Source organism: Bos taurus, chromosome 10, assembly GCF_002263795.3.
Source record: "Bos taurus isolate L1 Dominette 01449 registration number 42190680 breed Hereford chromosome 10, ARS-UCD2.0, whole genome shotgun sequence".
NCBI lineage: Eukaryota > Metazoa > Chordata > Mammalia > Artiodactyla > Bovidae > Bos > Bos taurus.
In genome coordinates, this window is record NC_037337.1 from 47,881,948 (window position 1) to 47,906,549 (window position 24,602).

The 24,602-nt window shown below is 42.2% G+C and overlaps 1 protein-coding gene across 1 annotated transcript; it reads left to right on the top strand.

The window, feature by feature from the left end:
- The first annotated feature begins 20,701 nt into the window (after positions 1-20,701).
- On the top strand, positions 20,702-22,181 carry C2CD4B (C2 calcium dependent domain containing 4B). Its single transcript, NM_001046307.1, has 2 exons — positions 20,702-20,771; positions 20,963-22,181. Exon 2 carries the CDS (start codon positions 21,003-21,005, stop codon positions 22,095-22,097), a length of 1,095 nt encoding a protein of 364 aa, NP_001039772.1. The 5' UTR covers positions 20,702-20,771; positions 20,963-21,002; the 3' UTR covers positions 22,098-22,181.
- Positions 22,182-24,602: the final 2,421 nt, after the last annotated feature.

Here is a 24,602-nt window from a genome sequence, read left to right on the forward strand (position 1 = left end):
CTTTGCCCTACTGGAGGTGTTTCTCTGGCCGTTTAGCAAGTTTCCTGACATCTTAGTCTTCCTATGACTCTTCCAAGTCTTTTTTCTAGCTGTCATAGCTCCCTTTTGGTATGCATTATGCCTTTCCTAAGATGTTACTGGCTGTTCTCACAACTAAGCTGTTCTTTGGGAAAGGCCAGATATTTCCTAACTACGGAAAAAAACAAAAAACAAACTTGTGTACCTCACCACTTCTGGCATCTGGTTTTGTTTTCCTTTAAATAGTGTTTAGTGTCTGGACTCCAAAGCCTGTAATTCTAATGACATTTTTCTGGTAACCCGGCCTGGGAGTAATGCTTGCAGAGTATGGTGACCCAAGGACTAAAGACCAGATAAAACCAAGGAGGGTCTTGGAATGTAGTAACGGAGAAACCAGACCCTTATTGTCCTTCCCTCCCCGCTATTGTAACTATTAATGGATTTCAGGTCCTCCTGAGCAGTACAACCTCTCTCTCCTCCTACCCGCCACAGGGAGAAGGTATTTGCCTTACTCCCTTACTCTTCCCCCACCCAATATACGTGCCTCATCCAATCAGCAAATGACCCGCAAGACCCCTGTCCCACTCCTTGTACCCTGGGTATAAAAGTGGACTAAGGATCCCTGTTCAATGCCCGTTCTCCCTCGAGCTGCCCGCTGTTCTAACAGCGTCTCCCATTCTAATAAATTATTTCCCTCTCATTCTGTCTCATGTCTGGAAATTCTTTTCCAACCTGTGCCTGGACCATGACACAGAGTGCCACTATAAACAGCACGATAGGGTGCCAATCTGCGGTCTTACAGTCCTCTCCTACTTGCTGTTCAATCTTAAAAATAACTGCTTGTTGAAATGGGTTGCCAATGAGTTTTCCCTGGGTAGAACCTTCATTCCAAAATGGAAAATATTATATGTGAAACTGTTTTGAACAGGGAACAAAAAGCCTATGTTCTGGTCCAGGCTGCAGACTTATTAGCTGTGTGAATTTTGGCACATCTTCAGATTGCTTTGGGTTTTGGTTTCCTCATGGGGAAAATTAGGATATTATACCTACCTCACAGGGTTGTTGTGAGGATTAAATGTGCTCTATAATATGTCATACCATATAAATATTTGCAACTTTTTGTTAGGATATGAGTTCTTTAAGAATATTCCCTTGCTACATAGCAGATATGCTGACATTTCTGCTATCAGATTAAGGATTTTCACTGTCATGTATTGTATAGTTGTCTTTGGAACAAAATTTTATGTTTTCAGGTAAATATTTCTGGGTGGAAAGGATTCATAGCTTTCATGTTTCCTAAAGAAGGGATTCATTGCCCTAAAAATGTTAAAATTCAGCACTTAGGAATTGGAAAGTTGGATTCAGTAACAGAAATTTATTGCTTCCAGAAGGTCCCTTTTAACACATCTGTAGTAGTTGCAATGTTTTTTAGATAGTCAAATTCTTAATGTGGCCTGATGACTATACAGAATATTTGAAATCAGGGCTGAAAATCTTGGACATATTGTATATTGTCATGGTAGCAATTAGATTATCCAATTGCCTACAGTGTGAGGGTAGGTGTAAAACAAATTAACTTATTTAGCCCCATGAAAGTCACCTTACCTCATAGAATCTGTTACCTTATTTGTGAAGTGTAAGAGATTGGACCTTAAAGATTTTCAAGGTTGAATTCTAGGTTGAATTCTCTAGGAAAGTGAGACCAAAGTTTGACTTTGATGGAACCCTACTGAGGACGAAATGAAACAGGCTCTGTGAAAGAGGAAAGAGAGGGAGTGTCCGAGTGAGCATCCCGGAAGCCAACCCTCCATAAAAGTGGAAACGCGGGCCTGCTGAGGTGAAGAGCCACAGTACTCCGGGCAGTAAAAGAGCTGGGGTCTACTTAAGATAAAAGACTCTGATGCACCAGAGGCTTAGCCTTCACCTTTCTCCATGGGACTAACTTGCCAGAACAAGCTGTTCCTCAACAAGAGAACACATCATCTCCCAGAACTTTCAAAACTTCTTCCAGTTCTCACAGGAGCAAATGCCTGGAGTTTTCCCACTTTCCACGTCAGGAGGTTTACCTACTTTCAGAACATGCTGCTCTACAGACATCTGAAGCTACAAGTAAGTCAAGGAATGACAAGGCTGTTTGGAGTGGTGAAGAGAACCCCAAGACTGTACTTTTTTAGGGTGCCTTGGAATTCCCACTCCCACATGAGGAATTTTAAGCATAAAACCTTTATATTCTTAAATTTCTTTTCCAATATATGATTATTAACTAAAGTCTATAGTTTACATTCACTATAGGGTTCAGTATTTGTGGGTTGTTTTTTTCTTTAACTGGCTTGAGGCTATTTGTGCACGTTGGATGACTGTCTCATCATGTAGTAAGTGTATATTTAGCAGCCAAAGAAACTACCAAATTGTTCTCTGAATTGATGGTACCACTTTACATTCCTACTAACAGCGTGTGAGTATTCTATCCTCACCAACACTTGACATTATCCTTTTAATTTTATCCTTCGGATGGATTTTGAGATATCTCATGTGGTTTAAATGTTCAGTTCTCTAATGACTAGTGAGGCTGAACATCTTTCATTGTTTTATTTGCCATTCATATTTTCTTTGAGGGCTTGTCTTGTGGCTCAGCTGGTAAAGCATCCAAAATCCATGCTCTTAACCACTACCTTGTTTAACCTGCCTCAGAGGCCCCACTGCTCTGCAATCACCGGACTTGAAAAGCTAGGCTTTTATTTCTGAGCCTTAGCTCTTCACACACATACTTCATAGTTCATTGTGAGAATTAAATCTATGCGTGTAGATCTGTGCATGGTGCCTCACTAGTAAACACGAGCAATGTGAGTTATCAACAACATCGCCATCACTACTATTACTAAGGGCCAAATGCCTACAGATCCATGTTTCCAGGTTTGCCTGCCCCTCACACTCTCCCTCACCTGTTGCCCTGCGCTAAGGTAGGTCTCTGACACTCACAGTTACTCCCAGGCTGTCTCCACCTTAGTTTCCAGGCTACTATGTAGCTCAGTGGGCTTCCCTTTTGGCTCAGCTGGTAAAGAATCTGCCTGCAATGAGGGAGACCTGCGTTTGATCCCTGGGTTGGGAAGATCCCCTGGAGAAGGGAAAGGCTACCCACCCCAGTGTTCTGGCCTGGAGAATTCCATCGATTATATATAGTCCATGGTCTTGCAAAGAGTCAGATATGACTGAACGACTTTCACTTTCTATTTTCTTTGAAGTGTCTGTTCAAATCTGTTGTCCTCCTCTCCACTTATTACTGAATTTCAAGAATTTCAGATATAAGCCCTTTTACAGATATATCTGATGTTTTCTCTCAGTATGTTTCTTGTCTTTTCATTTAGCAGTGTCTTCTAAAGAGCAGAAATTTACAATTTTGATTAAGTCTAGTTTATCAGTTTGTTATATATATATATATATATACACACACACATATATATGTATATATATATACATTGTATTTTAGGAGTAGTATCTAAAAAAACTGTAGCCTAACTAAAGATCACAAAGGTTTTATTTTGCTTTCATCTAGAAGTTTTATAATTTTAGATTTTACATTTTGAGTTAATTTTTGTATATGGTAAAAAACGTTGTATATAGTCCTTCAAAAATACAACTCAAAGTTCACTTTTTATTGGCATATGGGGATCCAGTTGTTTCAACACCACTTACTGAGAAGATCATTTCTCTCTCTACTGCTTTGCAACTTTGTTAAAGATCACTTGTTAATATATGTGTGCTTCTGTTTCTGAACTTTCTATTGTATTTCATTGATTTGTTCATCTTTGTGCCAATATCATATTGTTTTGATTACTACTACAGTAGCTTTACAGTAAGTCTTAAAATCAGATAGTACTATTAGTCTTCTGACTTCTTCAAAGTTGTTTTGAATCTCCTAGGTCTTTTGCATTTCCATGTGAGTTTTAGAATGAGCTCATCATCAGTTTCTCAAAAAATGCTTTCTGGAATTTTTATTAGGGTTACTTTGAATCTATAGCTCAATTTTAGGAGAATTGCCGTCTTAGACTGAGTCTTCTGAACTATGAGCTATGGAATAGCTCTCTATGGGTCTCCTGTAATTCAAGCAGATTCTTCACTGTTTGAGCCACCAGGGAAACTTACTTGTTAGATCTTCTTTAATTTCTTTCCACAATGTTTTACAGTTTCAATTATAGATCTTGTACATCTTTTGTTAGATTTATCCTAAGCAGTTCATATTTTTCAATGCTTTTGTAAATGGTATTGTTTTCTCAATTGTTTGTTGCTGGTTTTGACAAATATAATTGATTTTTGCATATTGATCTTACACCTTGCAAATTCACTAGGCTAACTTACTAGTTCTATTAGGTTTTTTATTTTTAAGACTTCATCCGATTTTCCTGTCATCTGTGAATAAAGGCAGCTTTATTTCTTTTCCATTCTGGATGTCTTTCCTTTTTCTTGCGTTATTGTACTGGTTAGAAACTCCAGTACACTGCTGAATAGAAATGGTGAGAGGGAACATGTTTTTATTTTTCCTGAACTTAGGAATGCGTTCTATTTTATACCGACAAGTATAGTCTTATTAAAATTATGATGATAGCTATAGATTTTCTTAGATGTCCTTTATAAGATTAAGGAGGTTCTCTTCCATTATTGATTTGCTGAGAATTTTAAGAATGGATGTTGGATTTTGTCAAATGGCTTATCATCCTCTGAGATGATTATGTATTGTTGTTGTGGTTATTTTGAAAAAATAAATTAGCTCTATTGACTAGAAAATTTAGGAGCAAAAGGTTACTTTTTTAATAGTGATACCCTTATTTTATGATTCTCTAGCAATCAGCAAACTTTTTTTGTAGTTAATATTTCAGATAATATTTTAGGCTTTGTAAGCCACATACAGTGTCTGTCACTTATTCTTTGTTTTTGTTTTTTTAAACTATTCTTAGCTTATATTCTAAAATTTTAGTCTGGCCACCTGAACTAAAAATAATTTTAACATTATTACATGATTGGCTATATAGTTGTAAAAAGAAGCAACTTCAGTAGCAACAAAAAGGTATATGATTACCAAACCAAAATTTCCTATTGGCCCTTTGCCAAAAAAAACCTTTGCAAATCTCCTATTCTAGAATATTGTTACAGAATACTTTTCAAGGAGTAATACATTTTCACATATTGTATATGGCCTAGATAAAATTAAGCCAAGAGTGGTAGCTTCTCCCCATCTGTAATCCTAATCCTTAAACTGGGAATTCTTTTTTAAGTGTGATTATTAAATATGTGGCATGAAGAAGCAGCTGATAAAGTCAATTTCATTGTTAGTCTGGAAATTAATTGATGGCAACTATGCTTGATTTCTCAGACATTGGAATACCTGGCTCCTAAGTTTAGAAACAGCACTGGCTGAAACTTGCTTCTTTGGAAACAAACCAGGTATAGTCTTGATTGGCTGGGTGTTAAATACTCACTTTAAGTGCATTTAAAACTGACACTTGCATAGCAGTAATTGTATTCCGGGTATTGTGTTATGGGTTTTTTCCTCTGAGCATGTCTCCTTGTCTACAAAATGGGGATGATAATGATGTTAATAACAGCTTTCTTGTAGAGTTGCTGGGGGGGGCGGTTTACGTTACTTAGCTAAGATGCTTATACAGGTGGAAACAGAATCTGGCTCTTAACTCTATATTGTGCTATTTCCCTAGTGCATTAAGTTCTCCTTTCTCTGCTTCCTCCCTTTACCATTTGATCTTCTCCAGGTCCTCTAGGTTGTCACAAAGACTGAAAAGTTCCATTAACACTAAATAAAGTGAACTACAAGATTTATGGTAGTTTTTAAGCAGTGTTCAATTTTAACTTGCAGTACAAAACAATGTTTTATTAATCTTCATTTTGGTCTGGACTTAATATCTGTTCAAGAATTCAAAACCTTATGAATGAGGAGGGTTAGAATATTTTATAAAGGGAGAAAGAGAGAGACAATAAGAATGAAATTAAAGAAACTAAGAACTAGAAAAGCTTGCACCTGTTTCTTACCTGAATATAGAATTGAAATTTGGAGGTAGTCAAAGTACTTTCTCCCTTATTTGGCTTCATTTGGATCAATTTAACCAATTTGTGTGTTTTTGAAGGAACCTCTATGGGCTAACCATCAACTGCATGTCAATTATGACAGTACTTTCAAAGGTCAACAAACAAAATAACCCAAATCAAAATGACATGTCATTCATTATAAACTACATTGATTCATTCCTCATACCATGTACATCCTCAGGGTTACTGGTTTTCTTCCTAGGGAATGGGCCAGGATGCACCTGTCTGATGGGGCATTCCACACAGATCTACACTACTGATTCACTCTTGTGACTAGTTTCCATCCACTTCCCTGGGCTAGGCCTGATTCAGTTCTCCCACAGGCTCATGGTCCTTGGTTTTCCCCTTTCAGCATAAGTCCATTGCTCTATTACCAAGCCCCTAGTCGTATGGCTTCACATATACAGCAGTTAAGTAGTGTGGGTCTCTCTCTGCCTGGCAGGGGCCCACCATTTGACCTATAAGGGAATCAGGGAAAGCTACATTATTTTCAAGCTACAACATTTTCACTTTTTCTTGAGCTTTCAGTGAACTCATGTACTTTCCCATCTGCCTAAAGCCTTTTTATTTTACCCAGATCTGTCCTTTCCCAAGTTCCTGGGCTCTGAAGTGGCAACTGTTAGACTGACTATATTTAAAACTCCATCCTAATATCATCAACTATTACTCACATTCATTGTCTAAAGTAGCTTCATGTCCACCTCCCTAGAGAAGTACCTACTTCTTAAGGGACAAGTGTTCTATTGTGGAACACTATCATTTTGGTAAATCTAGAAAATACCAGCAAGCAATGAGATAAAGATTGGAATTATCTGCAACCATCCGGAGTCAACTTGCTGGCCACATTTTAGTGGATATCCCCACAGTGTTTGCCCTATATACATTTTTTCTTTCAGAAATGGGATCATTTAGTACAATTCTGTCTACCACACTGATTTTTTTAATGATCTTTCATATAATTGTGCTTTAATTTAATTAATGAATTAACAAACTTGTTAACAAATTAACAAAATTAACAAATCTGCTGTTGCCCACAGGCCCCATTCCAGGAGGATTTTCACGTGGAAGGTGAATGGACACCAACCAGAGACTAGAGACATTGAGAACAGGGACCCCCTGTGTTGCTCCATCTCCTGAGTGAGAGGGCAAGTGTGCTTTTAAGCGTGGGATATTTGAATTCTTCTGTGTGAGGTTTCTTTGAAACTCTGCATTTCCACTCACGAAACAAATGGTGCCATAGGATGCCTGGCACTAAGGCATATAAACGATTTACTGAAACCTTGACATTTGTGCTATCTCACAACATGTGTACTTCAAGGCGATACTAGAGCATTGTAATAAAGTGGACTTTTGATGACATATGATCTGACAAAGCGTTTATTTGTGTGAAATATCTTTCAAAGATGACACAAATTAAGTAATATGTAGTACTATATATGTTTTAGATAAGGGTTTCTTCATACTACTTATATACAAAAATGTCATACAACTTGAAGCCCTCACTTGCAAAGGACAGCAATAAGTGTCATGTATTAGCCATTGGAGGGCTCTTCACTATTTAGACTGTACCAAGGCCCAAAGTCTTAACTCTGAGAAAATATTCAAGGGAATGTGGGGAGCTTTTGTTTTTTAGTCCATTGGTTCACTCTGAAGATGCCTAAACTCCACTGACCCTGGGCTGGGCTGGCTGCAGTGAACTTAGCACTGCTACTCTCAAAAGCTATGTCCACGGTATACAGCTTCCCATGGGGCCATTATGTTTTCTCCCTTCCAAGATGCCTCTGTCTCAGGGATGCTGAATGTGAGTAGAGTGATAATATTATTATATTAGCTACCATCCAAACTGGAAAGCCCAGCTACCTCAGTGGATCCAGAATCCATCTTTTCTTCAAGTTGGGCAGTTCATCCTGAGAGCTTTGTTGGGTCTCTGTCTCTAGTCAAACAAAGTGGTGACGAAAGGGGTTATTCAAGCTGGTTTATCTGCACTTGGCTTGAAACATGCACACGGTATCATTCCAACTGTGAACCAGAAAATATGACTCAAGACAAATGTCAGACTGTACTTAAGTATAGAGAGACTTTTAATTTTTAACAAGGCACTCCAGTCATCTCTCTTAAAAAAGACCCCCTTCACAGCACACAGAACTTTAAAAGAAGGCACAGGGACATGGCAGATTATGCTAACAGTATTTGAATAAAATGTATTTAAGGGAAATACTAATTGCAGAGAATGTCTGGCATTTTAAGAGAAAAAATTGCTAAGTCGAACCAAGTTTTGTCCTTTATATTATGGAGAATGAAAAGTATTTTATAGCCCTTTAAATTTCCTTAAGCAGCAACTGTTCTTTAGCAAATCTGGGAAAGCTTCACGGATGAGGCAAGACCCTGGCCAAATTGAGAAATTTTCATGTTTCCCTTGGGAAACATTTGAATAGTCTTATTGAAAAGCAGAGGTGTAGAGGTGATCTCTCTTTGCTATGCTGTGCACAATTGATTTGGTTCCTATGACGATGCCTGTCTGTGTCTCAGCACTGAAGTTATGCCATCTTCTCAATTGATGAGAATGGATACTGCTGACAGTAATAATAGCAACAGGAATAATGTCCCACTTTTGTTTGCCGTGTGGCTGAACCTGGCTATTATCATGAATCTCTAAAGTCTCAGGTCAAATACTACTATTTACTGTAATATTTTCTGTTTTCTCCATACAAAATTGATCCTCTTTGGGTTTTCCAAAATGCTTGTTTTTTGTGTGTTCCATTACATGTGAAAAGTTTTCTCGTAAAAGTTGCAGAAAATGTACGTAATTCCATAGCTCCAGAAGGAGTAGTTTGAGAAGCATGGTGCTAAATAATAACTGACCACAGCTCTCACTGAGTGCCTGCCTAGTAAGGCATCAGATGGTGCTCTGTGAGGAGGAATTTCTGCAACCTGGAATAAAGGGAGATTTGGGGAGCACCACTCAGGCAGCAATCACCTTATTAGTTGTATCTTATTATAACAAAAAGTTGTTGGGGCCTCCCTGGAGGTTCAGTGATTAAGACTCCATGCTTCCAATACAGGGGACACAGATTTGATCCTTTGTCGGGCAACCTAAGACCTTGCATGTCACATCACAAAAATAAAAAAGAAACCATTTCTTCTGACTGGGCCTTTGGAATTAGTTCCAAGCTCAAGTTACACGTTACACTCTTTTGTTTATTGCAGCTAGAAAAATACCTCCTAGATAGCTGAAAAGATGAAATGATAATTGAGATATATTTAGTGTTCTAGGAACTAAATATGTTCCATGTAAACATAGCTTGGAGTAACCACTGATTGCATCTTAATTTTGGACACTGATTAGCATTCAAAACCAAGAATAAATTAATCAAAGACAAAACTGCACATGTCATTAAGAGTAAACCATTCTTCCTTAAAGGCACTTTTCCCGTTACTGATCTTCTTCCTTGGGGAGAAGTCAGAATCCTTCCATCACATGCTCAGTTCAACTCAAGTCAACCCCTGGCATGTAGGTGCAATGGGGAGTTCCTGTGCAGCGTCCCATGACAGGCATGGGGGCTTTTCCCACAGGAAGATGTTAATGTCTGTCTGCAACAGCATGTTTCCTTAACTTTCTCTGAGCTGATAGACTTCAGGGACATAGACTGACATGCACACAGTTAGGTGTTGTGTTGAACGGCCTTGCAGCACACAGAGCTCATTTGATGTGCTCTTTTGTCAGCCCAATGAGCCGCCGCTTCCGCCACCACTCTTTGGTGGTGGCCCTAGGAAAGCCCCAAGTGAAACTGCAATGTTAGGGCGTATCTCGTGAGACAATTACTTTTTCAAATTGTTTATGCTTTGGAGAAGTATTTCAGAGAACTCATGCTTCCTGACGAATTTCTAGACTAGAAAGAAACAGGAGAAATTATTTTTAATATTGTATATTATTTAACCCAATATATCCAAAATATTATCATCTCAAGATGTATTAAAATTATTAATGGGATATTTTACATTTTTAATACTAAATCTTTGAAATCTTGTACTTTACAGTTAAAGCACACTCCAGTTTAAACCAGCCACATTTCAAGTGCCCAAAAGTCACATGTGGCCGATGGTCACTGTTTTGAACAGCACAGGTCTAAACCTTCTTCTCTTACTCAGACCTCTCCTTTCCTAAATTTCCTGGGATCTGAAGTGGCCAGTATAATATACAAATTCCATTTAAAATCCTGTTCCTAATTTCTTCCCCTGGTGATTAAACAAATCACTGCTTGATTAACATAGTCATAAGGCCTGCTCTTCATCTACTCTTCAGAGGAGAAACGGTTTTTCGTCCTATTACAGAAGTAACATGCTTATTGGGTTGATCAGAAAATACATTTAAGCAAGAGGAGAAAAATTTGAGTACTCCATAATTCCACTGTCCAGAGATAACTACACACCCTGTTTTAGCGGCCATTCTGAAAGATTTCATATGTATATCTTTATCCAGAAATGAGATTGTATGGTGCACATTGTTATAATTATTGTCATCTATAACTTCAGTTTAAGTGATCTCTAACATAATGGATATTATTGTGTTGTTTAGTTGCTAAGTTGTGTCTGACTTTTTTGTGACCCCATGGACAGTAGCCACCGCTGGGGTCCTCTGTCCATGGGATTTCCCAGGTAAGAATCCTGGAGTGTGTTGCCATTTCTATCTTCAGGGAATCTTCTCAACCCAGAGATCGAACCTGTTTCTCTTTTTGGTAGGCAGATTCCTCACTACTGAAGCCATGGATGTTATATCTCAGTTTATTTAACCAGTCAGCCCAGAGGTTATCAGAAATGAGGACTTGGTCTAGACAAGAAATGAATATTATCTGGATATACCTTAAGTAGTCTTACCACTCAGGAAGGACATGAGTGCATTTGTGATTAAATGAGGGATGGGTGAATTGTGTTAAGTGGAGGAATCTTTAGGATTAGATATTTCTGCAAATGGAGTGAAGGATGCCAGCATGTGCAGAGTGGCCATGGTGTGTGTGTTTTGAATGTGTCAACTCTCCGGTAGTCACTCCAGAGTGAGAATAGTCACATGAGGCTATGGTGTGTTGCTCAGACTACCACCCCCACTTCAGCTTCTAGGCACTCATTCTCCTAGCTGCTAACAAAACACAGATAAATTCTTCTCCAGGAAGGAATTGCCTTAGTTGAGGGACTCAACCATGATCAAGGTCATGCCCACTTCCCTGGGAGACCTCTTGGCCAATGATTGATTGATGAGGGCAAGAGGGATAATAATTGCCTGCCTCCTTACCCCACACTGAGATAACTCCTCAGGCCTCTCCCAGTTCCAGAGCTCTTTGTGGAAGCTGCAGAGGCCTCTGTGGGGACTGCCTTGCCACTTTCGTGCCTTGGCCCAATCCTGCTCTCTTCACACCCCCCGCCCCCACAGGTGTATCTCTCAAGAGCATCTTCCAATAACGCAGTTAACGTGCACATCTCTAGTTTACTGTTTCTCAGGGAACCTAGTCTGTGACAGACACTTAAAATTTTATTGATCTGACAAAGAGTTTGTGTATATTTTACAGAAACAACTCAACTATTCTAATTGTAATAGTTACAGATTTCTCCACAATTCGGGTGTTACTAGAAATGTCACATTTCCCTTCTAAGTGAGATCTGGCTTGGATTTCTTGCTTGAGAAGGCAACTAAAAATGTTCTGTATCTCTCCTTCTCTATGGCTCTTTCCAGGCTTCCCTGGTGGCTCAGACAGTAAAGAATCCACCCTTCAATGTGGGAGACCTAGGTTTAATCGCTGGGTTGGGAAGATCCCCTGGAAGAAGGCATGGTAGCCCATTCCAATATTCTTGCCTGGAGAATCTCATGAATAGAGGAGCCTGGCGGCTACAGTCCATGTGGTCACAATGAGTTGGACACCCCTGAAGCTACTTAGCATGCATGCATGGCTCTTTCTTTACCATTTGGGCTGTACCAAGATCCCAGGTCTCTGGTCTGACAAAAAGTTGACAGGGGGGTGGGGACCCCCTGCCCAGGCCTTAGCAGTCTTCTCCCTTGAGGGACCCCTTGCCCTGTGCTGGCCTGGGCTCTTCCATGCTCTACTCTGTACTCATGTGGCTCCACAGCTCCCCACGTGGAGGAAAAATGCTCTACAACCTAGTTCCTTCCTAGAAATTCCAGGCTTTATTCAGTCATTTCCTTATTCATGATGAGCGGATTTTATTCTTTAAACAGCAACGGTTGGTTGTCAGCCAGTTGGAAGCAGCCTCAGGAAAGTGGCCGAGCCTTAAGTGAGTTGGCTAACTTTCACATTTCCCCTGAAGAGGCAACAATTATAAATATCTCTACCCAAGAAGCAGAGGTGTGGAAGTGGCCTCCGGTTCCTGTGCTGGGAATAACGGGGTGGTTCAATTTTTATGGGGATTCCTACATTTTTTCCTCTTTTAGAAATTCCCCAGACGTCACTGATGACAGATGGATCAGACATGGTATGATTCAGTCATTGTTGTGGGTTGAATTGTTTCTCCCCAGCATATCTGTGGAAGACCTAACTCCAGTACCTCAGAACTGGAGTTCTTGTGACCAAGTTTAGAAAAATAGCATTTTTACAGATGTAATTGGTTAAGATGAAGTCCTATGGGAGTAGAGTAGACCCTTAATCCAATAAGACATGTGTCTTTTTAAGAAGAGGTGAAACACAGAAGCACAGACACAGGAGGGAGAATGCCATGCATAGAGGCAGGCAGAGACTAAGTTGCAGCTGTAAGCCAAGGAGCTCCCAGAGCTTCCAGCAAGTAACCAGAAGCCAGGAAGAGGCGAGGAAGGATACTTCCTACAGGTTTCAGAGGAAGCACAGCTCCGCTGACATCTTCATTTTAGACTTCTAGCCTCCAGAGTCAGAAGACAATTTCTGTTTTCTATTTCTCAAAAGACATCATAAAAATATGAAAAGCAAGTCACAGGGGAGACAGGTACAGTACTTAAAAGTGACTGAGAAGTAGTGTTCAATGTGTGTATGTATGTACAAGAGAAAGAAATGACACAATAATGTATTTTTTTTTAATTTAAAAGAATTTTATAGAAGAAAGCTGCATGATTAATTACACACAAAATTGCTACACCTCAATTATCAATGACAGGAATGCAAATTAACATGATAATTTACTATTTTAAAATCACTATATTAGTATCTAGGGCTGCCATAACAAGGAACTACAGACCACAGGTCTTAAATACTGGAAACTTATTTCTGCACAGATCTGGAGTTAGGAGTCCAAATCCAGATGTTGGCAGTGTTGACTTCTAAGGGACTCTCTCCTTGGCTTGCAAGTGACCATCATCTTCATATTGTCTTCCCTCTGTGCGTGTCTGTTCTAATCTAATCTCTTCTTCTTTTTTTTTTTTTTCTATTCTCTTTTTATAAGGATACCAGTCACATCAGATTATGGCCCCCTCTAATGACCTCATTTTGGAGAAGGAAATGGCAACCCACTCCAGTATTCTTGCCTAGAGAATCCCAGGGATGGGGGAGCCTGGTGGGCTGCCATCTATGGGGTCGCACAGGGTTGGACACGACTGAAGTGACTTAGCAGCAGCAATGACCTCATTTAACCTTAAATACCTCTTTAAACCAGCCATTTTGGATGATAAAGAAGGCTAAGCGCCAAAGAACTGATGCTTTCAAATTGTGGTGTAGGAGAAGATTCTTGAGAGTCCCTTGGACAACAAGGATGTCAAACCAATCAATTTTAAAGGAAATCAACCCTGAATATTCATTGGAAGGACTGTTGCTGAAGCTAAACCTGCAATCCTTTGGCCACCTGAGCCAACTCATTGGAAAAGACCCTGATGCTGGGCAAGATTGAAGGCAAAAGGAGAAGAGGGCAGCAGAGGATGAGATGGTTAGATAGCATCGCCAACTCAATGGACATGAATTTGAGCGAACTCCGGGAGATAGTGAAGGACAGTGGAGCCTGGCGTGCTGCAGTCTATGGGTTTGCAAAGAATTGGACACGATTGAGATACTGAACAACAACAACAGCTTTAAAAGATCTTGTCCCTAAATATAGTCACATTCTGAGCCACTACAGGTTAGGATGTCACATTGTGAATTTGGGGAGGGCACAATTCAGCCCACAACACTCACCAGATTAGCAATATTTTAAAATCTGAGGCGTCCCTGGTGGCTCAGTGGTAAACAATCCACTTGTCAGTGGGGGGACGCGGGTTCAGTCCCATATATTGAGGATCGCATATGCCGTGGAGCAACTAAGCCCCTGCACCACAACTATCAAGCCTGCGCTCTAGGTCTTAGGAACCACCACTTCTACTGAAGCGGGAGTGCCCTAGAGCCGGTGAGCCACAGCAGAACAAGCCACTGTAACGAGAAGCCTGTGCACCATGGCTAGACAGTAGGCCCTGCTCACCACAACCAGAGAAAAGCCCACACAGCAACAAAGACCCAGCACAGCCAAAAATAAATAAAATTATTAAAAAAAAATCTGATCATACTACATGTAGTTGAGGATGGGAGCAATAGCAAATCTTATATACTGCTGTGAGGAAAGTGATTTCACATTAAAACTGAAGGCGCAAATACACTAGAGATGTACTCTAGAAAATCTTTGCACAGGTGACTGAGAAGACCTGTATACCTGAGCTCATACAAGCTGTGGAAAAACTGGAAACAATCCGAGCATCCATCAGCAAGAGAATGAAGCATGTTTACACAATGGAATGCTGTACATCAGTAAGAATGAATGCACTAGAGCTCTACATGGGCACGTACATGAATCTTACAATGTAGAATGAAAAAAAAAGCAAATTGTGAAGAATGTTTAGAATTATCATTTTTATAAAAAATGGAAAAAATTTTTAGGGAGAAATATGTATATGTGTTATTATTTAGTCTCTAAGTCTTCTGACTCTTCTTGACCCCATGGTCTATAGTGCATCAGGCCCTTCTGTCCATGGGATTCTCCAGGCAAGAATACTAGAGCAGGTTGCTATTTCCTTCTCCAGGGTATCCTCCCAGCCCAGGGACTGAACTCAGGTCTCCTGCATTGGTAGGCAGACTCTTTACCACTGAGCCAACAGAGAAGCCTACATGTGTATATGCAATAAAACTAATATTTAAAGAGGAGGGGAGGGACTTCTGTGGCAGCCCAGTGGCTAAGATGCCTCGCTCAATGCAGGGGGCCCAGGTTCAATCCCTGGTCGGGGAACTAGATCTCACATGCTGCAATGCAGATCGAAGATCTTCCTGCACGCCTGCAACTAACACCTGGCACAGCCAAATAAACAAACAAAATAAAGGGGTGGGGGAGAGAGAGGGAGAGAAATGAGAGAACAACAACCCCAAATTCAAGATAATACTTAAATCTGGGGAAGAGACAAGAATGTGGTTAAGAAGTGTTACCGTGGGAGCTTCAACTGTTTTCAAAATAGTTTTTTTTTTTTTTAAGCTGGTTGGTGGGTAAAGAGGTGTTCACTATATTATGCTTTGGTCTTTACATACATGAAAAGCATTTTTTTCTAAAACCTAGAAAAGAAAAATTGAAGAAAATGTGAATGGAATCTAGAAACCCCAGACAAAGAACAAAAATAAGTCTTCAACAGGAATGTTACTTCTGGTCAGCATTAAAGTAGTGATAGGAAAGAGAATGAAATACTTAAAAATTTGGTTGCTATTTGCAGAGAAAAGACAGATAAATCAGTGACTGACTACCTAGGATCAAGCGTTTCACTGGGGATCAAGACTAAAGAGTTTATTTTCTAGACAGCCCATAAGGAAGTATAAGCTGCTATGCATTAATTAACTGTGTTCACCAATTTTAATAAGTCATATCAAGTACTTGATTTAATATGAAGGTATCATAATCACTATCATAATGTAAATGTACGTACACGGTTAAAATTTTAAAAGACTATTTGACTTACAGAGATGGAAATAACATTAATGACACTGTACATAACTTGGATTAAGCAGTAATTAAGACAAGCACCACCGGAAAAAACACACAACTACCCCAGGAAAGAATATACTAACTTAGAGTGGAAATGAAAAGTTAATACTACAATGAGGATCCATTGTATAGCACAGGGAACTATATTCAATATCTTGTAATAACTTTTAATGGAAAATAATTGAAAAAGAATATATATATATATATATATATCTGATTACTTTTCTGTACACCTGAAACTAACACAACATTATAAAACAATACTTCAATTGAGAAAAAATAAAGTTATCCCCAGCCTTCTCACGGGGGCTTCTTTCACACCTTGTTCTTCCCATTTTGGGGTCATAGGTAGTGTCAATTAGTGACTTCACTCAGGGTTCTTAGCTAATTGCATGTCTTTTCCATTTTCACCATGTCAGGCATTAGCTGACAATAGATTCTCTGGGTCTTTATTATGTGGATCACTGCAAATCCTATTTTGGAACCAAGGTATGGTATAAATACAGAGAATCAGTACACTTCCCAAGAAGACAAGGATTCTGTCTGCAAGTGGTATAACTAGTGATTTCCTACTTAGGACAATTGCATGTTTTAATCTTTTAGGTGCTGGTATCATCAATAAGCGGAGAAGGCAATGGCACCCCACTCCAGTACTCTTGCCTGGAAAATCCCATGGATGGAGGAGCCTGGAAGGCTGCAGTCCATGGGGTCGCTGAGGGTCGGACACGACTGAGCGACTTTCCTTTCACTTTTCACTTTCATGCATTGGAGAAGGAAATGGCAACCCACTCCAGTGTTCTTGCCTGGAGAATCCCAGGGACGGCTGCTGTCTATGGGGTTGCACAGAGTCAGACACGACTGAAATGACTTAGCAATCATCAATAAGGTGTGTAGTTTCAATGCAAGGCCTTGGGATAAGGCTTTCTTTTCCTTTTGTCTACCTACCTAGAGAGGAGATGGGTTCAGGAAAAGCAGCTTTGAGGGTGGCACTATACTGAAGTGGTTAAAGCACACACACAGGGAATGAGCTGAAGTGATCTGAATTTGAGTCCCAGCACCACTCTTACCAGATGGGAGATTTTGGACAATTGTTTACTCTCTACAAGCTGCAGTTTCTAAATCCCTACCTTCTTTAGAGGGTTGTTTAGGGATTAAATAAGACCCCAGTATGTAGTGAGTATTCAGTAAACATTAATATCATTAATGGTATAGTTTCTTTAACAATTTCAGAGCCTGAATAAAAGATGATGGTGAACCTTTTGTATTTATTTGTTGTTGCTGTTCAGTCACTCAGTTGTGTCTGACTTTTTGTGACCCCAAGGATTACAGCACACCAGGCTCCCCTGTCCACTATTTCCTGGAGCTTGCTCAAATTCATGTCCATTGAGTTGGTGATGCCATCCAACCATCTCATCCTCTGTCGTCCCTTTCTCCTCCTGCCTTCAATCGTTCCAGCATCAGGGCCTTTTCTAAACGAGTCAGTTCTTCACATGAGGTGGCCAAAGTATTGGAACTTCAGCTTCAGCATCAGTCCTTCCAATGAATATTCAGGATTGATTTCCTTTAGGATTGACTGGATAGATCTCCTTGCAGTCCCAGGGACTTTCAAGAGTCTTCTCCAACACCACAGTTTGAAGGCATCAGTTCTTTGGTGCTTAGTCTTTTTTTTGGTCCAGCTCTCACATCCATACATGACCACTGGAAAAACGATAGCTTTGACTATACAGACCTCTGCAGGCAAAGTAATGTCTCTTCTTTTAATATACTGCTTAGGTTGGTCATAGTTTTTCTTCCAAGAAGTAAGCATCTTTTAGTTTTCTGCAGTGATTTTGGAGCCCAAGAAAATAAAGTTTGTCACTGTTTCCATTGTTTCCCCATCTATTTGCCATGAAGCGATGGGACTGGATGCCATGATCTTTGCATTCTGAATGTTGAGTTTTAAGTCAGCTTTTTCACTCTCTTTCATCTTCATCAAGAAGCTCTTTAATTCCTCTTTGCTTTCTGCCATAAGACACAAAATAATGAAATAATGGTGTTATCAGAGTTTCCGCTGGGGGAGGGGGTTTTCACTTTCTACTATTGTGATTTAAGAATCAGGAAGGATACCAGGCCTCTAACTCTGGACTCAGCCTATAGCTATTGGTTTAGATGAATGAATGACTGAAGTGTATCCCAGTGTAAGTAATTTAATTGTCCTGTATCTTAGTTCTCTTCTGTAGAATATTAATCTATGGAAAACTAATTGTTTTAGAAAACCCTCTATATAGAGATTGTGTTTATAGGTGTGCTTATGTTTTTCCATGAACATGGCTATACTGGTAGCATAATTTCTCAAATCTCATGTCCTGCTTTTAGTGGATTTACTCGCTGACAGAAGTTCTGTGTGTTCATGTCACAAAGACCTTCAGGAGAGGAAAAGCCATTTTCACTGAGGTCTCATTGGAAGTGAGCTGGCTCCTGGGCATATCATGCAAGTGTGCTATGCTTAGAGAAGGCCATTCACCCAAGAATTTGCAGACTGGCCTGAAGAATCAGTAGGAAATGATCCAGTCAGAGACCTCTGGGAATTCTTCTGCTTGCAAGTTTGACTTCAGCAGGTATGGTTACTACTCCCTGGCTGCATATTGATTCACACTTGCCCTCTCAAAAAACAGAACAACAGTGATCACTTTTAAAAGAAAATATTAACTATTCACTTATGGAAAACATTCACTTTCCTTACCTTTAAAAATTTGGAAATAATGGTACTTAATCCAAAGCAAAGATAATGGAAAATACTTAGGAGACCAAGTTGCTTTAAGAATGAACGTTCTGGATGTTAAGTGCAATACAAAACATGCACACAATCTCTGACACATAGTGAACTCAGTGAATGAAACTGAACTGAGTGGATGAATGGAAGGAGAAAGGAAAGAGAAGGAAGAAATTAGCAAAACACTAGGATTTACAATACCTGAGCTGTGATTCATAATTTGACTGATAAGCCTCAGTTTCTTTTATCGTAAACAGAAGCAATGTCCACCGCATTGGTTTGTTGTGAGAAAGAAATTGAACAAAGCAGAGAGAGATGTGGTTAAAAGCACATGACAGTCATAAGACCGGATCAGGCTAAATACAACACAATATAATTCATCAAATATTTACTGAGCACTTATTATTTGCCCGGCATTGTATGTCCTGGCACTGAAAGTGGAGGAGATGAATAAGACAGCCAGGCTTGTCCCTTAGAGAGGTCTGCTCTGGGATGGAGGCTGACCCAGGTTCTAGACAGTAGCCCTTTTCTTTATTTTACATATACTGATAGTAGGTCCCGCAGATTCCTCTCTGGTCGTCTTACCACAGTCCTTGCCCTCAAGAAATTCCTAGTTTAGTAGGGAAGACAAACTTGTCAACCAAAAATTCCACAGCAGGCTGCTGAATGCAGCAGTGGTGGTGCCTAGAATGCACATGAAGGGAATAAGGAGACATGGAGAACTGTAGTGAAGGAGTCGAGTAAAGGATTCTGAACAGGTGGATGTCTGGCTGAAGTAAAACAAAAGGAGTTCTTTATAGAGGAAAAAAAAAAAAGCAGAGAAGGGCATTTCAGATAACAGGAAGTGTCACGTGCAAAGGCAAACCGACAGGAAATTGCTAGTTCCAGCTTCTGCCATTAATTAGTTCTGTTGAACCCTTTACAGGATTTCATCAAGTCCCACTGGACTTCCAGTTTTCTCATCTTAGAAAATGAAGGTTGGGAGGGAGGTAGAGGTCGAGAGGCAACGTGGATTTTTTTGTTAGGTGCTTGAGTAGAGAGAAAAGGGCAGCTTTGAATTATCATGTCATGTTTAGGGCATGAGCCAAAAACCCATTATTTGTGACAATCAAGATGATAGGCAGGGACTTCCCTAGTGATCCAGTGGCTAAGATTGCATTCCCAGTGCTTGCGACCCGAGGTTCCAACCCTGATCAGGGAACTAGATCCCACATGCCGAAACCAAGACAAACAAATATTTAAGTTGATAGAGCCGGTAGACATTCAGAGATTTTTGCATACTTTAATTCACCCACTCCACCAACATATATGGCATTGACTGAGGCAGTCAATGATACTCTTTAAGAAGGCCAAGGTTTAGCAGAGGGAGACAGACGCATAAATAAGTACACGAGTACCATGGGAACTATACTGGTCTACAGACTGCAGGTTCATGGGGGCAGTAAAACAGAAGCTACTAGTGTGTGTTGTTCACATGTGGGGTTGGGGGTGAGGAGAGGGGGACAGGATTTAGCTCCCAGCTAAAAAGAACTTCTTGCTTCCTTATCCTTCACCTTTTCCGAGAAGCCGCCGGCATTTTCAGCCGCCAATTCTTCCTGGCAGGCCGACCCAGGCGTTCTCCCTCTACCGGCAAACTTTCGCAGGCCCATGTGAGCGGTTCCCTGCATGCAGAGCGGATGCAGGCCCCAGGGCTGAGCAGAAGGGGGCTGGCCTTCGCCACAGCTTCGCTCCCACGCGAGCCCCAGCAGCTCTGGCGAGAAGGGGCCGCCGGAAGGGCGAGCCGGCCGGCGCCTCCAAGGGTTGGACTCCTGGCCAGCTGGGCGGGACTCAGGCTGCAATATAAGGGGGAGCGCCCCTGTCCCGGCTACAGTGCTGAAGCTGGAGCGTCAGCAGGCACTAGAAGGCAACTTGAAACTTACGAACCAGAGGGATTGAAAAAGAGGCAAAGGTCTGATTTCTACTTCTTTGTTTAATTAGTACCAATGAATGGAAGGCGGGTGGCTTTGTGGGCCCGAGCGAGCTCGCCGGGACTGGCAGGGGATCGTTGGCGCGCTGATACCCCGAGGGCTCTGGATGGGTGTCCAGCCACTCTCGAGAGGCCCGAGGAGCCCAAACTCATTCGCTTCTCTCCTCCCGCAGGAGCGCTTCTTCCCGCCACTCCCAGCCCCAGCCTCTGAGGATGCGGCTCCTCGGGAAACTGCGCGCCTCGGCGGCGAGCAGCGCGCCTCTGGAGCCTGCCTTCTCCAATGTGCTCACCCCGAACCGCATCCCCGAGTTCTTCATCCCGCCGCGGCTGCCCACCCCCTATGCCCCCGAGTCCTCCCCCCCGGCCGCCGCGCTGCCCCGGAGGTGCGCTGCTGAGCCAGACCTTTGGCTTCGAGGAGCCGACGACGGCGCGGGGCGTACGGACTGGGACCCGCGCTCGCAGGCCGCACTCTCGCTGCCGCACCTGCCCCGGGCGCTCACTGCCTACGGCTTCTGCGCGCTGCTTGAGAGCCCGCACACCCGCCGCAAGGAGTCACTCTTCCTCGGGAGCCCGAGCTCCGCCGCGCTCCCGCCCGCGCCCCGTCCCCGGGCCCACACCTACGGGGGCGGCGGCGGAGACGCCCCCCTCGCTCCCGGGGCGAGATCCCCCATTGCGACCCCCGCAGCCCGCGGTGGCCCCAGCCCGTCCCTGGACACGCTCGCCCCGCCGCCCCGCTGCCGCCGCCTCCTACGCGCCCCGGAAGGGCTGCTGCGCCGAGCATTGCGGGCCGGGAGGAGCCGAGGCCTGGCCCGCGCCCGCTCCGTCTCCAGCGGGGACGGGGAAGATGATGACGAGGACGAAAGCCGCGCCAGCCCCGGGTCCCCGACGCAGGCCCCAGTCACATCCCTTTCGCCGCATCGCGACCCGCGTCCCGAGCGCCTGGAGGCCGAGGGCACCGTAACTCTGGGCCGCGCCGGGGGCGCCCTGCGCCTGGCCGCCGAATACAATCGGGCCAGCGGGCGCCTCCGTGTCCGGCTGCTCCGTGCTGAGGGCCCGGCCGGAGGGGCCGCCGAGCCCCGCGCCCCGGTCGGCTGCCGGATCAGCTTCGTCCTGAAGCCGCGGGGCGCCGTGGTCCGGCGGAGCCGCAGGGCCGTCTTGGAGCAGGACTTGTGCTTGGACGGGCTCTCGGAGGACGAGGTGCGCCGCCTGGCCGTGCGCGTCAAGGCCGAGAACCGGGGCCGCGGGCTGGAGCGGGGCCGCCTGCTGGGCCAGGGCGAACTGCTGCTGGGCCCCCTCCTGCTCCTCTGAGGGCGCACTCTGCCGCGGGGCCTCTCGGACACTGATTAGCCACTGATATTGTACAAAATAAATGTTATTTATTTATTTTTCTAATCATGTTCTTGCTTTGTTGCCGTTTTAATTCGTAGATGTCCGGATTTGCCATCGTTTATTGGTAGGGAAGGATAAAATTATGACTCCCTCCTCTATTCAAAACACTCAATCCTTTTTTCCAGGCCTTTTTTTTTTCTCTAAACATAAGAGATTGGCTTGTGGCTGGACGAAAGGAAAAACAACGACACTCCATCTGCGTTGTTTTGTCATTCCTAATTTATTAATATAGCAATACCAAACGACTTACGGGTTTTTTAAAAAATGGTATTCCTTCAGCATCATGCCCAAGGCCAGGATGGACATAGGCAGCTTTCCATGTTTGGTGTGGTGCGGGTTCATGTTCTCATTCGTGCGCACACACCTCAGGGTGGGAACCTTCTGTCACACGGATACCTTGGTGAGAAAAGAATTCCTTTCCCATGAAGAAAGAACAGGATCTTTTTGAAAGTGGAGTCTTTAATAATGGCTGAGGAAAAAGCAAAGAGAGGAAGCAAAGGAACTTCCAGTGGATGGTATGTGGGCAGTAGATACTCCTGGCCTCCCCTTCTGCCTTCTCCAGAAGGAGCCCTGGGAAATACAAGCTATTTCAGAAGGGAATTCATTCTTGTCTCTGTAAACAAGGTGATATTTTGCTTTGTGGCTTTATTTCTGCCTAACTATATGTAAGGTGCTCTGTCATTTCAGTCCTGTCTGACTCTTTGAGACCCCATGGACTGTAGCCCACCAGGTTCCTCTGTCCATAGAATTTTCCAGGAAAGAATACTGGAATGGGTTGCCATTTCCTACTGTAGGGGATCTTGCCAGCCCAGGGATCAAGTGTCTCTTGCAAACAGATTCTTTACTGTTGAGCCACTGGGAAAGCCCTGTACATAGTAATTAATCCTATTGGATTTCCCAGATGAGTTGAAATCTAAACTGCTAGTTTTTTGAAAACAAGGTTCTAAGAGAGGGTTTCTTAATCCAATTTATTTTCATTTGTTTATTCAACAAATAGACCTGAGTCCACTGGAAACTGATTATACCCAAGAAGGTATGCCCTTGACTAGAGGTATCTATGGTGTGATGGAGAGCAAGAGGAGGTTAGAGAGTGATCTAGATTTCAGTCTTTTGTCTGGTGCTTGTCACTTGTCTGTACTATGACAAGTCAGTTCACCTCCTGGAAATCAGTGAAAGGAGGAGTTCCCACCTCACCAGGTTTTGTGACGATATGCCTTAACATCCAAATAACCCTTAAATACACCTGAAATATGCTAGCATCCCTGAAAAGACTTGAACTGTACTAGTGAACAGGTGCTCAATGATGTTCCATAAAATGAACTCCTTCATTTATTCTCCTTTCTTTCTAATTGTTTCTCCTCCATCCTGGAGTGGAAGCTAGCAGAATGAATGGCCACCTGAGACTGAGGATTTAGGGCAGCCCAGGTGGGGTTATAGAACTGTTCAGCATCCCCGTGGTGAATTTCCCCAGAAACAGTAGTTTGCACTCATGCTTCATCAAAATGCACTTCAACATTGTTATTAGCAAAATGAAGTTCTAGGTACCAATTTGGTTAGAATAAATAGATAAAAATCTTGGATTTTAAGCATAATTTCAAAGTTGACAAATTAGCCCTTAGAAATCAGCTAATCAAATGACTTCTGAAACTGATAATATACCGCAGAAGTGACAGGTCCAAAGCCAGTGACTAGCTGGGCTCAGACAAGAGCCAAGGTGTCCTGACTTCTGCAGAGGACTGACCTACCCTTTGTTTTTTCCTTCAACAATTAGATGTTGAGTTCTTACTCTGAATAAGAATGGTACCAAGGTCAGGGGACAAAGCTATAAACAAGATAAAGTTCCTGTTCCCCCAAGAGTTAATTTTTGTAAGGGTACCAAACCAAAGCCAAATTTTGTTATTACAGTTTGCGGTGGCTATCATAAAGACAATAAATTATGGAGGGTGATAGAGATCCTGTGGGTTGGGGAGGTGGCAAGTGGGATGTTCTCTGGGACAGAGCGGTCAGAAAAGTCTCCATAAGATCTGAGGAAGGAATCATCCACAAGAGAAATCTGACCTATCCAAATAACCGCTTAATATGGACATATGACTCATCAATACCTCCAAATCAGAATTCTCGATTTTCTCCTCCCAAATCTCTTCCTCCCCTGATTTTCCTTATTTCACTAAATGGCACGATCCTTCTTTCTTTTACTCAGACCAGAAACCTGGAATCAGCTTTAACTTCTCTCTCACACACCCTCCACTTTTCTTAGATGTAAATGTCACCTCCTTAGAGCATCGTCCACTGGCCATCGTATTTTTAAAAAGCATCATTGTCGCTGGCACTGCTTTATTCTTTTCCATAGCACTTAGCACTACTTTACATTATATTATAGACTTATTAATTTTTGTTTTTTCTTTTCAACTAGAATGCATGCTT

What these genes read in the sequence shown, in the direction of transcription:
- C2CD4B (NM_001046307.1), top strand. Translation starts at nt 21,003, where the DNA reads ATGCGGCTCCTCGGGAAACTGCGCGCCTCGGCGGCGAGCAGCGCGCCT.